Source organism: Centroberyx gerrardi, chromosome 22 (genome assembly GCF_048128805.1).
Source record: "Centroberyx gerrardi isolate f3 chromosome 22, fCenGer3.hap1.cur.20231027, whole genome shotgun sequence".
Classification (NCBI taxonomy): domain Eukaryota; kingdom Metazoa; phylum Chordata; class Actinopteri; order Beryciformes; family Berycidae; genus Centroberyx; species Centroberyx gerrardi.
The window spans coordinates 23,205,322-23,220,530 of NC_136018.1; the positions used below are offsets into that span (position 1 = coordinate 23,205,322).

At 40.1% G+C, this 15,209-nt stretch overlaps 1 protein-coding gene across 1 annotated transcript in view; it reads right to left on the reverse strand.

Annotated features, from left to right (window-relative positions):
• Positions 1–7,157: 7,157 nt before the first annotated feature.
• vstm2a (V-set and transmembrane domain containing 2A) overlaps positions 7,158–15,209 on the reverse strand; it is a 55,420-nt gene continuing 47,368 nt past the window's right edge. Inside the window, exon 5 of the mRNA XM_071905058.1 lies at positions 7,158–7,234. Within this exon, the coding sequence (XP_071761159.1) occupies positions 7,158–7,234 (77 nt within the window). The remainder of the gene's footprint in view (positions 7,235–15,209) is intronic.

Genomic DNA, 15,209 nt, shown 5'->3' on the forward strand with positions numbered 1-15,209 from the left:
GGGTGTAGCATGGGCCAAGGAAGAACCCATTACATTTTGGAGCGGATCCGGATCCGACTCACGAACAAGCAATAATAGCACAAACCTTGGCGGAGGTCTGCGCTCTCCGAGTGCCCTTCTAGTTAGTATTATGTTAGGGTAATGTTTTCTGTAAGCTCATATGACATGAGAAAGTCTCTGCTGCTGTTTCACCCAACTGACAATGGCAAAACAACATGGAGCGTGGGGAAAATTCTGCATTGTATGCCTTTAACATACTGTATGCTAAAGCGTTAGCATGCGCACCAGACAGAGCTATCTACTGGAGACACAAAGATGATTTTAGTGCCAAAACACTCGCCATAAGGTGACCAATGTCGGTGTCATCTATTACGTCCAACTTTGACTGTGAAGTGCCTGTGCAATTATGTTTAACATTGCAAATACACTGGGGGGGGGGGGGGGGGGGTAAGGGACCTGTGCTCTACTTCGTGTCACTGATATAGCTCAGATGCCGCAGAACAACATTTTGATTTGACAGCAGGATGTCACTCTCTCATCCTCCTGTGTATGCATTTCGCTTCTTTAACTCTAGCCCCTATGGCAACCTGTAAGGATTTGAGGGAGAAAGGAGGATTTTGCTGGAAGGGTCTTCCATATTGCATGGCGCTAACTTTCAGAGATGCAGTGTTGTTTTCTGCTTAGAGCAAACAACGGAGGCCTCATATTATAACACGACTGTTTGATGCGAGCATTCAATAATGCACTATATGCACAATATATACACACACACATACACCTTTTAACAGCCGTAATTAAATTTGAATTGGAACTAACTTGCTTGTTTACATTGTAAGGAAAGAGATGAAGAGAACAGTACATGCCTATCCTTGGTTCTGTAGTTTAATGAGGCAGGCATTCGCATTCCCTGTCAGCACACACTGAACACCCTATTCTCTTGGGCTCTCTTTTGTAATCAACACACCCACTCATTTACACCACAATTCCATATCTGCCTCCATACTGCTTCATCTGTCTCTAATGTTAAACACTGCTGTGTGCTGTATTGTCAACCCAAGGCTTTTATTCACACAGTTTTGAGGTGACATGGCCGCTGTCGCGCTCTATTGTTGACAGCTATACTAAGACCACGGCGGTGTATTTTCGGCAGATATGCCAATGTGGTTTTCTTCCAAAGCCTTTTGGGTTCTGAAATCCCAGAGCTGTGAGGGATGCTTAGCGCTGATGGGTAAGCATAAACACATTTCCATTCCTTCGGGCGTTGCATGGAATAAAACAATCATGCAGGGTTAGAAAGCCACACGGTACATTAGAGTGACGGATTCCTGAAAGCCCAATAAAGACCCTTACATCAATGCCAGTTTCAATTGATTACTTTTAATGAGGGCAAATAAATAATGCAGGACATTCGCACACACACACACACACACACACACACACATACACACGCACACACTGGCAACCAACTGAAACTTTAGAAAAGTTTACTGCCCTTCAATTGCTTTGCCTTTGTTAAACAGTCTTTGAGCAAAATGTCTTGTTAGCACTTTGCCAGTCACCATCTCCCTATAGTACCACTAAGCCCGTGTCAAAGGACCCTTCATCCTGTTAAGTCGAAGGTACCGGTCAGCATGTGCGAGAGCATGTGTGAAATTTAGATTCATTTCTGGGATCTCGAAATTAGCCAGAACAGGACCAGTTTCCTTTGCAGGGCTAAGGACAGAACAAAGATTTTTTTTTTTTTTAAACCTATTTTTATCGAAGAAAGGTTTGCTGAGCACGCTTACTCTTCTTCAGAAACACCCTGCTAGACATTTGTATGGTTACACACATTCACACCTGGGAGTTGCCCAGCACAAACACAATCTTCTACTGTTGGCCACTGGGATCTGTACCGTTCACCACTGAGCAGCTCTGCTGGTGCAGTACACACAGAAGAATAAAGGTGCGACTCTGGAACCAAAAGTGGTTCTTCGGAGTGACGCCATAGAAGAACCATTTCTGTGTCCACAGAGAACCTTTCAGACCAAGAACCATTTCTGCACTCCTTTGCTTAGACATCTGCATTGTGTTTTTGCTTATCTGTCCTTGTATAGCCTCATTTGCAATTGCACAATATATACTACGGAAGGGGTTTGGTTATTTTCCACATGTATGCCATCACCCACCATCCAACTAAGATTAAGAACCCTATGATATCCCAAAGAACCATACAGTATATCCTTGGGGTATTTGTGGAACCAAAAATGGTTCTTCTACGGCATCACTCTGAAGGACCATTTTCAGTTCCAGTCCGCACCTTTATTTCTCTGTGTGATAGGCTGCTGTAGGTACATTTTATGAGTGGACCCATGTTGGGTGAACATAAATAATACAACATGTCAGAATCTCGGTGATATCGATCATGCTCTGCTATTTTCATTTCAAAGTAAATTTTGAGGCTCGGGTATCTGACCAGTTGAGGTAAACTCTGGAGAAGGAGGGCTTTGCTCCACGCTGTCAATGATCTGTGCATCCATTGCTAGTGGCTGGGTGGATATAGTGGAGGGAGAGGAGAGAGGTGCTAAGTGTTTCAGTCTTCCTTTTTTCCTTCCTTTTTTTTTTTCCTTCAAAAGTATTCTCCGTGGCTTAAGTGCCTTGGTCAACACCTTTACAGTGTTTTTCAGGGAGGAGACAGCGTCACTCATTTACTGTACTTTCCTTTCTCTAGACACTCTGTGGATTGTGAATGGGACCGGTGACCTTCCAGTTACAAAGCTGCTTCTCTAACCTTTAGGCTACTGCAACCCCACATTGCAGTTGTCATGGTTATATCTTTTCCATTTCGTTTGATGTACAGTATCCTCCTCAAGGAGAAAGTAAGCACTTGAGAGGACGTGGCTGTAGTTTTCTGTACACCATGCGGTGCTAGCAGTGGGGGGCTTTGCATGGAGGTTGGAGTCACAGCAGGACTCAGCTCTGTATGGATTCTTTCTGTACAATATATGTATATTTTTACCAAGATATGAAACTTCAAATATCTCACTATAATATATTTTCCTGGATGGAAGTAGAAAAAAAACGACCAGCTATCTTCTTGGCCATCTGTGATTCAGCTATATATAGGAATCCTGCTGTCGTAATGCAACATGTTTTCTCATCAGATTAATAAACTTTTCACTGCTGCCACACTGACTGAATGTGCAACAGTCCGCAGATTCAGTCAGACAGTAATTTCATCTTCCATCTTTCATTTTTTACATAAATAACCTTGTCATTGCGTGCAACATTAACAAACATAGGCCAGGGGTTGATTTTGTATTGTTGCTCATCTACCTCTCTCGCCTTCGCTCTCTTTTGCTTCCTCCCCTTCTTTCTATTCTGAATGTTAAACCTGATTAGCTGAGCCACAGTTGCCAAATTCACTTTTTTCTTCTGTTTTCTATTCCTCTATCTTCAAACAAATGAATGGATGATGAGATATGACAGGCCCATTTTACCCCAACAGAGAGGTAGTTTCTGGTTTCCAAGGTTTACCTTGATGAAGGTTGAATGCCAAGAACGTCAAGAGACCTGCAGTGATACCAATTTGTGCTACAGCTTGTAAAATGCTATTCTTATCCCACAGCTCAAACATCATAAAATTCAATGCTCTGTGTCCAGGAAGCTGTCTTACTGTTAAAAATGAATTTGATTTGATGTGACAGTCGTCCAATTCTATTCATGATGTTTTCCAGTCTCTGGGTAGCTATATAAATGAAGATCTGACTGATTGTGAGCAATACACACTGAAAAGTGATTAAGTTCACACAAAAGTTACTTTCCTCTGAGTTGGAAACTGGGCCAGTTTTTGGCATAGTCAGCACTCTCTCCAGTTCACTCACTATAAAGCACAGTATGTTACCAACCAAACAGATGGAATCCTTCAGTGTTTGAATTTCGTCTGTGAAAATGGTTTATTTAAATATTATTCTGATATCGTCATTATAATACAAACTGTTGCAATGTTCCAGTACAGAAGCCTCACACAGTACCAAATAAAAGAGAATTATAATTCATCAAATTTTTGACAGCTCAACAAATAGACAGGACTGCATTGAGATGAAATGCATTAGAAGAAACAAATACATCTATTGTGGATGAATGGAGTGGCATATAAAACAGAACAGAAAAACGGCTGTGTTGACGTTTCTGAAATAATCTGGACGAAGGAACTGATAGCTCTGCTGCTCTAAAAGTCATTGTGAACTGTTTATCATTCTTTTCTTTGGTAGCAAAGACCTTGTTTCTTGTGAGCAATTCAGCCCCATTCAAAACCCAAACTCATGACTCAGTTCTTTTTAGAATGTGTCCTTTGTCATCACTCCGATCACAATGTCAAATCAATCGTCACTTCGATCACTCCTTGTTGATTATCCAATGTGTTGCAAGGGCCCGCTGACACGTGAGTGCTGCCCCTGGAGTAGGATGGAAGATCCATCAATGAGATATTTTTTAAAACAATTTTTTTGTCCAATAAATTTCACCCGAGTTCATTTTGAAGATGAAAAACCCACTTTGGACTTGTTAACACATGGATATGAGTACGACACCATTGTTACAAGTACAGAACATCACTGGCCTCTGCCTTTTTAAATGAGGATTTTTTAAAAATGCTAACATGCTGATTATTTAATTTACAAGTTGTACAGATCTTTCAGAACTTTTTACACGAGGATTGGACAAACTCAAGGCATTCATTTGAAATGTGCATACACTCTCCATCTCCAAGTGCCTCAGGCTTGGGCACATTTTCAATCGAATCAATATCCAAATCCCATTGTTAAGACCTCAAAATAAGCATTACTTTTTCTCAAAACTAAACATTCTGAATCATCTTACATAACATGTCTCATTCCGAAGCATAGCAATCGATTTCCAGTCACAGGAGAGTGGCATAGATGACAGCGATGCTAGATTAACTATCCAAGTACACCCTAGAGCCGTTTGAACTGCAGGGATTAGACAGGGTTGTCCCCTATCGCCCACACATCTTGTACCCAGGCAGGAAGCTGCTGATCAGTAGATGTCTCTAGTCTGATCCCCAAGCATGACATGCTCTGTCAGCCTTTGAACCATAGCGCTGAATCAACAAGTTTCATTTCCCTCCGCAGTTCTTTGGAACTGCAGTACACTACAGGGGAATACTTTTTTTTTTGCTTTGTCTGCAAAGCTGAATGAAAGCTTGAAGGGAAGTATGTTTTTGAAACCAATTACAATTACATTTGCTCTGTATGTTATGCATGTATGTTAGATTATACCATACTACATATGAGGGAATAGATAGATTAATCATGCTTTATGTTTGCCACCTTTGGACAGTGGACTGTGTAAATTTTGGGCATCAAGTGAGGCCAAAAGGGACAATATTATGTGCTAAGGGGTCAGTGTCCACAAAAATTAGTTATTGTTAGGCCATTGTATGGCAATTGCTGCTCTCTTTGGCTGTATAATACTTATGGTGGATAATACTTTCTTGTGGATACATTCTTGAACTTGAGAAATACATGAATAACGTCATTATCCATAAACATAACAATTCAAACATTTCAATTTGAATCGGAACATCTGCATTTATGATGGCTCATGCACAATTTCCCTTCAGCTCAAAAGTTAATTACAACAAAAGAATCACAATTTGGATGGTATATGGTAATGACTCTGAATAGAGGAGTTGTTGCAATATGAAACCAAACACCTTTTCTGTGTGTTTGTGTCAGATTGTCAAAGCGTTGAGTTTATAAATGCTCTGCATGGATAACGATCCCTATATCATCTGAAAATCAAGCTACAAATATATGTGAGATCTAACAATTCAAAAAAACGAACTTCCCAATCCCAATCATGGTTCATATATAATGTTAATAATATGGAAATCTATACTCTGGGTTGCATTGCATCTCACTTCATCATCCAACCACCCAATCGTATATTTGTTTTGTCCAATGTGTGTGCGTGTGTACGTGCACAGGTGTTGGTATCAAGATAACGCAAAGTAGCATTACTCATTATCCAAAGTGTGTAAATGCTCACTCATCCTTCATAATAATAAGACATACTAGCCTACTAGCACAGCAACTGAAGCATGCCATTTCGAAATGGTGCTGTATGCATTGTTAGTGCAGGTCAATTGAAATGAATGGTATTGGTCACATATCAGCATTTTAAATGACTGACTCATATATTGTGACATTGTTTTATTCCTTCTGAGGATGTAATGCAAATTAAAATGGCAAAAGACGATTTTTTTTTTTCACACCAAAGGTAGCACATTACAATTAAAGTAAATTCAACATACTATAGAACTGAACACCAAAAGTTGACTTCAAAAAATGGTCTTGTGGTCATATGTAGCTGATCAAATAATGTAGTATGTTCCTCTCATTTAAGCCTTCAGACCAAGAACCAAGTCCAACTGTATACTTATCACTAAACAGATGGTTGTGTACTCTCATTTGATGTAAAACAGTTACACATTAGATAATTTGGATTGACTATACAAATGAAAGAAAAGAGAAAAAATGAAAAACAGACTTATGGTCCTTCACCTGAAGGCTATCATTAACTAATAATCTAAATAATACACATACTTTGATTTCTTTTGCTGGGTCTTATTCTTTGAGAGGGACAGAGTACCTTTGCACAATGAAGTTCCATGATTAATATGGTGAGTGTCAGCTATGTATACGGTACATACAGTAATTCCAGGTGTTTCAAATAAAACAGATATATATCTATAATCATATATATTACACAAATATAGATTCTCCTTTTTTCTTCACTTTTCAGCAATGGACACATGAACTGGAACAGCGAAACCAGGAGAAAGTCATTCTTCCATGAGAGTTATCCAATGAGATACCGAGTCCATTTTCGCATTGGAACGTTGGACCTCTGACGTTGTCGTAGTAGACATCTGTACAACAGGAAATCCAACTGGTATAAAGGTGACTGGTGTTTACAGTGGCTAATAAGAATGTGCTGGGTGCAAGAGTAGTAGTGGTTGGGAAATGAGGGCCAACTGTGTTGTCCGCTTGGTGGAAAAAAAAAACAGGCAATTTTCTCGTTCGCTTCGAGAGCGAAGAGAGAGAGAGAGAGAGAGAGAGTGATTTGGGTGCAAATCCTGTCAGTTCTTCAAACTATAACAAGGCATCCCTCAGCAAACCACAAGCCAGAAGAAGGACAGCCAGTCCATAGCTGGATGATATTCTTGTACCTGTAAAGAGAAGGTACAAATGATGAAAAATACACACAACTACAATTTTGCTCGTTGATAAACATTCTGCAAGAGACAGAATATTGTCGACATTTCTTAGCTTGGGGGTAAACAGACCAATGAAATGCTGCAAAAAAGCAAAAATTAGACAATTCTCAACACAGAACACATACATTTGTTCTTGTCTCATGGTCACATAGTCCTTGTAGTCCTGATGATGTTTGTAAAGCAACAAGAAGGAATCTGTCCTTGATCATGCGTCTTTGCACGTCAGTGTCTAGCCAATACATATTTCTGTCAGCTATTCTTTGGTGCTTCCGCTGTTTGCCACTAAGAACTGTGCCAGGCAGTGAGAAACGGCAGACTGAAATGTCAATGTGATTTAGACAGCTCAATGCCTAGTTCCTATCCACATGGAAACATTGGGTGTGGTGGGCATCTGTGTATGAGTGTGAGAGTGGCGAGAGAGGAGACATGCAGGATTTCCTGGACTGCCATCATTATGATTGATTTTTCATTTTTTTCTAACATTTAGTTAATTTTAATGATACTGGTTATTGCCTATTTTTGTTTTGCCCTCTTTTGCATTCTAAATTTACACAATATGGCTTAATAACATTTAGTCTATAAGGCTGCAGTGACCTAATGCCTCTGAACAGGTTTCAAAAGCCTGGCCTTTTGTGCACATAAATGGTAAAAGACGTCTTTATTTCTTAGTTGTGGAAAGTCATCAGATTGCTTTAAATACTATTCCAATTGAGACCGATCAACAGTCTAATGCATTTCTTCATTTCATTCAAGTTTTGTGACTCAACAATTTATAAATAAAAAAATATTAGGAAGCAGGAAACTGATGGGAGCACTGGACAATTCTGGTAAGGATTTATGTAACAAAAGGCGTGTATCAATGGACTTAAGCCAGAGTCGGAATTGTGTGAAGGTGAATGTGGAAACACCTTGATTTACATATTCATCGCCTCAAGTATACATCTTGTAGTAGGTTGCCTATCCCCAGGGTTGCTCCAGATAACTGGAGAGTTGGAACTGGCAGAGCATAAAAACTGACTTAAGTAAAATTGAGCGGCGCTTAAAGGAATAGTCCACCCAAAAATGAACATTTTGTCATTGTCTGCTCACCCTCATGTCAAGTCAAAACACCAGTGATGTTTATATGTCCAAATAACACACAGCGAAAACAACTCCAAAACAACTGAAGTGGCCAGAAACTCATTTTTTAGAGTTCCAAAAAGGGCAAAAAACGACCAGAAGATTACTCCAAACATGTCCTACTTCCGAGTTTGAAAGTCCTGAACACAACTCGTTGCATATTCAGAAATAACAAAATGGAACCTGCGACAAAAGTAGCTTTTTCTGTGACTATTTTAGAAACTAGGAGAATATTTGCATCAGTTATGTAATTGATATTTTAATGAGTTTACTGGCTAAAATTTGTTGTATATGCGTGACACCTAAAAGTTTTACAAAGAGTGAGAATGTCACATCTTAGCATCTTGGGTATCTTAGACGTTCCCAATTGAATTTGCCAGATTATTGGGTTGTTCAAGCGCGTCCTAACCAAAACAAAATGAAACCAATTTTAAATCACTTCCCAAAGCCAATTTTTATAGGCTTGCTTTTACAGAGGACCATTTATTTTATTTTTGACCTCCCTTTTATGATGCTTGTTTCATTTTATATTTCTCACATTGCTTTGCTGTTGTTTTATTTTATCCTTTGTATAACACTTTGAAGTTTTTATCTGTTTTCTTTTTTTATCTTTTGTAAAGCACTTTCTAACTTTGTTTTGCAAGGTGCTCTATAAATAAAGTTTATTATTATCATTAGTATTATTACAATATTTCTAACAGCATTTGAAGGCAGTATCTGCTTGCTACTCTAGGGTGACTGTTGTTGGGTTGCAGAGCAAATCATTGCCAGATTTATTGTCAGAAAATCTAGGAGATAATGAGGTAAATATTGGACTTTTGGACTCACAGTGCAATCGTTTGGCTTTAGAATACTTGGATTACGCTGCACAAGCTGTTTGGAAAAACTTTATGGTCATTTTTTGCCCTTGTTGGAACTCTAAAGAACCAGTTAGCCACTTCAGTTGTTTTGGAGAAGACTTCACCGGTGTGTTGACTGACATGAGGGTGAGTAGATTTTCATTTTGGGGTGAACTACTCCATTAAGTCAAGGTTTAAATCGGGCCCTATGTTGGTAACAATCAGACTTTGGAATGAGATATGTATACAACACACATTAAATATGTAACCATAGCCCAGAAAGGAACTGTTTCCAATGCGGAGTGTAAATCCAAATCAAATATATTCTTACATGAACACCACTTCCATTACCAAACACCCACGGAACACCACAATAGAATCTCCCCCTAAAGTAAAGGAAGTACAAACTGCCTTTGAACTACTATGAAAAGGATTTACATGGGCAGCTACCATTGCCTTAACATGCCAAGCTGCTATCGCCACTGCAGGCTGCTCTGACTGTGTTCTGAACAGCCCACACCAGCTGACAACTGCGATATAGAAAACGGCCTCCTCAGCCTGCATTTTGATTTGTGTCTTAGGGACATTGTACTTGAATCGATAAGTATGAGAGCTAAGGAACAGATGATACCTATGCAGTTCTATGCAGCAGAATGGTGTGGACACAAAAATGTGTTTACTCCCCACCTGCATAAACCGCAATGTGGAGAAAGAGAAAGAAAGAGGATCTAGGAGAGAGAGAAGCAAAAGTGGTACAAAGATGTAATCCTGTGAAACAAGGCAGCATTCGGTAAATAGAAAATGAAATATTCACTACATCACATTGACATTTACTAGATTCCTCTGTCAGACGAGGCGCTGCAATGTTCTAAGAGGAGAATCGTCCAGGGGGACACTTTTTTCCTTTTAGCCCGGCTCTGGATTGTCTGGGGGTGGGGGGATGAAGGGAGGACTGGTGGGAGAAGGATAGAGACGGAGGGCGTTGACCCCGTATTCCTCCCTGCCAGATCTCATTTGGCTTGGGGTGATCTAGAGAACAGGAGTGCCACAGAGGAGCAGCAATCACTCTGGGCCAAAACATCCTCCACATAGAGAATAATTAATCAGCCTCCAGCTATGAGACAGAGAACGACAGAGACGGAGAGACAGTACATTGTAAAAAGTCTCACTAATTGAGTAATATCACGCTATTTACAGAGATCTAATTTAGTAACTGGTCCAACCATAGTTAAAGATGCACTCTGTAACAGTTACATGAAAAAGATATTGCCTTATTTTTAGGCTTGGGCCGATATTTTGTAAATATTTCCTGCAATATTGAATATCGCCACCAGAAAAACAACAGAACAATTACCACTCACACCTATAGGTGCCGCAAAACTTGAGAATGAGAATGGACCAGGTTAAAATGGATTTCACCAAAGGATTATTTGCTAGGTTGCAAATGAACTAATATTAGTTGTTACATGTGTATCACATTTATGTATGCCAAATTTACAATCTTGTCTTGTACAATTCGTTGTAGTTAATTCAACACGATCTATGATCTAAGCAGTTGAGTGTGAAAATTTCTGAATCAAGTGGATAACAACACATTAAATTCAGTTGGACTGACTTGTGAAACATGAGCTTTAGAGGTGGAGCAACAGTTTTGCAGCAATGCAGAAAGCATGTTGTAACGAGAGGCACTTGAGCTGCCTAATGTCCCGCCATAACCAGTTATGCTAATGTGGTCATCAATTAAGCCAATTAATGCATTAATTATTAAATATTTTGACACCATGGGTGGTATTAATATGTACTCTGTATCTTAAAGCATTATGGAGTTTTAGTAGGTTCAAGAAACTGTTTTCTTCATTAATATGCAAATTTCTGCAGCAAGGTGCTCCAAAATCTAATCAGATCATCTAATCTATAGGGGGAAGTATGACGTTTCTATCATGTATTGTTCTTGAGTTATTGTGTTAACAAGAATGTCACCATGACAACATAGGGCCCTATTTCCCTGAATCAAGACGCAAGCACAGGCCATGGCGCACATTTACTGGCTTACTTGGGCATGACCAACAGATTCGATGCAGTTGCAAAAGCGGTTGGATTAGGAGGAATAAATTATCAGTAGGTGTGGTAGAGGCTGGTGTCAATCATGGCCAATCAGATCCTCCTCCTACATTCTGAGTTTAAACTCAGAATTCTGACTTTAAACTCAGAACTCAAATACATTTCTCACATGTGGCCCTAATCCTCTTCCCTCTTCCATACAGCACAAACAAACAAATTTAATCAAAACAATTACAGCCATGATTCTGCTCTACCACATTATGTTCGTTGCAGCCATAGGCCCATCTCGGTTTCAATTAAAAATTTAATGCTTCAGGCACTACTTTTGGGAGACCCGTTGGATAGAAGAGACGACACATGCAGTTGCTACACCCCCGGCAACTTGGCGTATTTGGGGATTGGTGGGAACGGGTAGTCCTGAGGGAGTTCAGTGATGTAGAGTGGAGAGAGAACTTTAGAATGGAGCTGTGTGAATTACTGGGTCCAGTGCGTCCCCAGGATGTCACCGCCCATGCTCCTGTACTCCAGATGATTTGCACTGTAAAAACTTGGAAGCTGTGTGGAATAGCCTACCGAGTTATAGCCATACAGTTTGGTGTACACAAAAGCACAGAGGTTTGTGTACCTATTTTGCAAGAACCTACATTTTTTACAGTGTAACGGGTGGTGGTCAACACAGTCCAGCAGTGGAAACTGGCCAGTTTTGCGTTTTGAAGGTTAATGAATGTTTCCTTCAATGCCAATCACTTTGAAGTATGATTGGAATTTAATTGAATAATAATAATAATAATAATAATAATGGTAATAATAATTGAACTATCCACATACAATTGAATTGCTCTCTCCCCTTGACAAGTTTCTCCCACAGTTTATGGGAAATTATTAATCTCATATCTTAATCACATATAATCCCATGTCTGTTTAACCAGTTTTTTTTTTCACTTCAAAACATGAGCACACTGTAGGGTCCTCTGTGTTTCCATGCTATTTTTGGTAAGCAACATAGGAAGAACATTTGTGCATTATCTCCTACGTGTCCAATCATATTAATTACAAAACAAAACACAAACACAAAAAGATTCAGGCAACACAGCTGAGCATACAAAACAAAAACCCTTTATGCGAGTGTTTACTTCTGCTTACGTTGTTGTTGTATATGGACTGGAAATGTTATTGCAGGATTACAATATTTCATTTACTCATGACGAAGTGCATCTCTGGTTTGGTCGATCAAATCACTATCTGTCTTCAAGGCATCCTGGGTGAATTTGAACCTGAATTCTTATGTGGTTATGCTCTATCCAGCTATAATCTGAATGCTCAAGAATATGTTAATGCCAGGTATTAGGAGGCGAATGAATGAATGAATGAAGAGATGGACACAGCTCAGACTACAATTTAATTTTGACTCATTTATTTCAAACAGAGAATAGATTCACATTAAATTTATTGGTCTCTGTAGAGAAATGTAGAGAAAATTTGTCTTGGACCATAAAAAAAGTTGCTGTCCCTCCATTCCATTGCACACTACATTAAGCGACATATTAGACTCACACATAGGCACGTGTGTCACCTCACCACATTAGGCTACAACAGTTACATTGCATATCTCTCTCTCAAAAAAAACCCAACATCTACACATCAATGTAAAGTTCTTATAAAGCCTCATCTAAGTGCATCCTAACCCTCATAACAAGTACATCATATGCACTGCTAATAACAATGTTTTTGTTGCATCATTACAACTACTTACTACTCTCACTACTACTCATAGTAACATCAGAAATCACCTCAAACTTCCATACTTCAAAGTGACCTGATCCATGACAGTTTGTTTGTTAACCTAACACAGCGCTCTCCGTTTTGCCAAAATCTTTTGGCTCGGTAAAATGGTGATTTTGAATATCGATTCCAGGCCAGAGACACAGTCAGGCTCAGTGAGGCAGGGAGGTGAATCACCCAGGCTCCTCCACAGGGAGCTGATACTGGCTTAGCACCAACTCCATCTATGCCTGCTGATCCCTGGCACTGCAAATAGATGGCTGGCTGACTGACTGGCTAGCTGGCTGTCTCTTTGACTGACTAGCCTGCTAACTTGCTTGGTGGCTCTGTTACCAAAGTCGCTATCTGGATTGCCTTTTGACTGACTGACTCACTCTCTAACTGACTGGCTGGCTGCCTGGCCAATGATTGGATGTTTGGCTGACTGACTGGTTAAATACAGCTGGATGTCTTCACCTTACAGCTTGGCTGTTTAACTGTGGGCAAGGTAAAAATGTGAAAACGCAGTCTGATGTGTTATGGGTCTAAAATTACCACCTGCCAAGTGCCAAATGCTGGTAAAATTTGTCTTTGGTGGAAAATAAATGAAGGCCACCCCCCACATTGGCTGCTTTTTGAGACAATAACATTAGAATTCTTTGGTTATATACAGCCTTTGGTCTTTGCCTGTTCTCAAGCTATGACCCTGCTGGCCACCATACACTCTCTCTGACTGTAAGCCAAACAAATCAGAGCAAAACAACAGGCTCCTGACTGGCTGCCTGTTATGCTGCTCTACACAAAGCAGTAGCGTCTAAACTTCCTGAATGATTAACCAGCCTAACATTATAATAATTTAAAGTTGTTCCCATGTGGCGACACATAGCAGGTGTAGGGCCGAACACATAAAAATATCCATTGCATAGGTGAGTGAGCAAGTTTTAAATCTATATTTTGAATGAAAAAAGTAGTAGAGTTGAGTAGAGTCTACCCAACTGCAAATCAACCCCCAGTGATTTCAAATAGCACTATCCCATGGCTACTGCCAGGTTGACCCACGCTTTACTGTCTGCCCTCATATTAGTGCTGTCCCTGTGCAGTTTACCAGTCTCTTGTTAAGCCTGCAGGACACAATGGCTGCTTATCTGCTGTCGCAGCCTCCTTTGACACGAGTGCCAGGGCATTTAGCCACATCCACTCTGAGGCTCCAGTAGGCTTTTTCCCACTTTACACTCACAGACACTGACCATTTTTACAGGCACACAAAAGATGCCATTGTAATGCGATTAAGACATGTATGTATACACCTGTATACAACTTCATCACATTTCTTTGAGTGTGATTTTACTGGCATTAATAGAGAGCAGTCAGAACATGGCTACACCTTCATCACATTTCTTTAAGTGTGATCAAGTCGTTCATATGCAGTTGCTGATGCCACATGTTGTTCTGTTAGTTTATTGTAATTTCCATTTGGATACTTGTAATAACTACATGTCACATGTAAACAGCTTAATCACACTATTTTCTTCATCTGAGTATTGGCAATAAACACATAACTGTGTGCATGTAAGCGTAGCCATTTTGTATCCCGATTCATGATGACATTCTCTTTGTTAATTTACATGAAATGACATACTGACATTGCGTGCAACTGTTTGAGCAATGTGAGTGCAACCAGTCCTGCTGTTCCTGGCTGGACTGGTGACTCAGTGGTGTTCTTTCCTTAGACATACTCATCCAAGGCAGTTTTAAAAAAAATATGCGGGGGCTCTTAAAAACAAGGTCAGTGATTTTTTGTTTGGATGAATGCTTATGCAATCAAGTTTCTCAACTGAGTCCATATTTGTTTTCTTTCATGCGGGAACCAGCGCTGGCCTCTGGGGTGGGGGGGTGGGGGGACAAGTCTAGCTCGGGGGATTTTTTTTTTTTTTTTTTTTGCATTCGGCTCCGGACACCTCGGAGCTTTGAGAAAACAACACTGCCAGAAACGATGGAGGCCGAGCCGTGATCTAACAACAGCTGACACACTGGCGGAGAGTAGCTGTGAACAAACCTCTCTGCAGCCGCAGCCTTTCCACCAGCCACAGTGATATTCCCCCCCCCCCCCATCTGGCAAGTGCCTCATTGTTTACAGATGCAGCAAT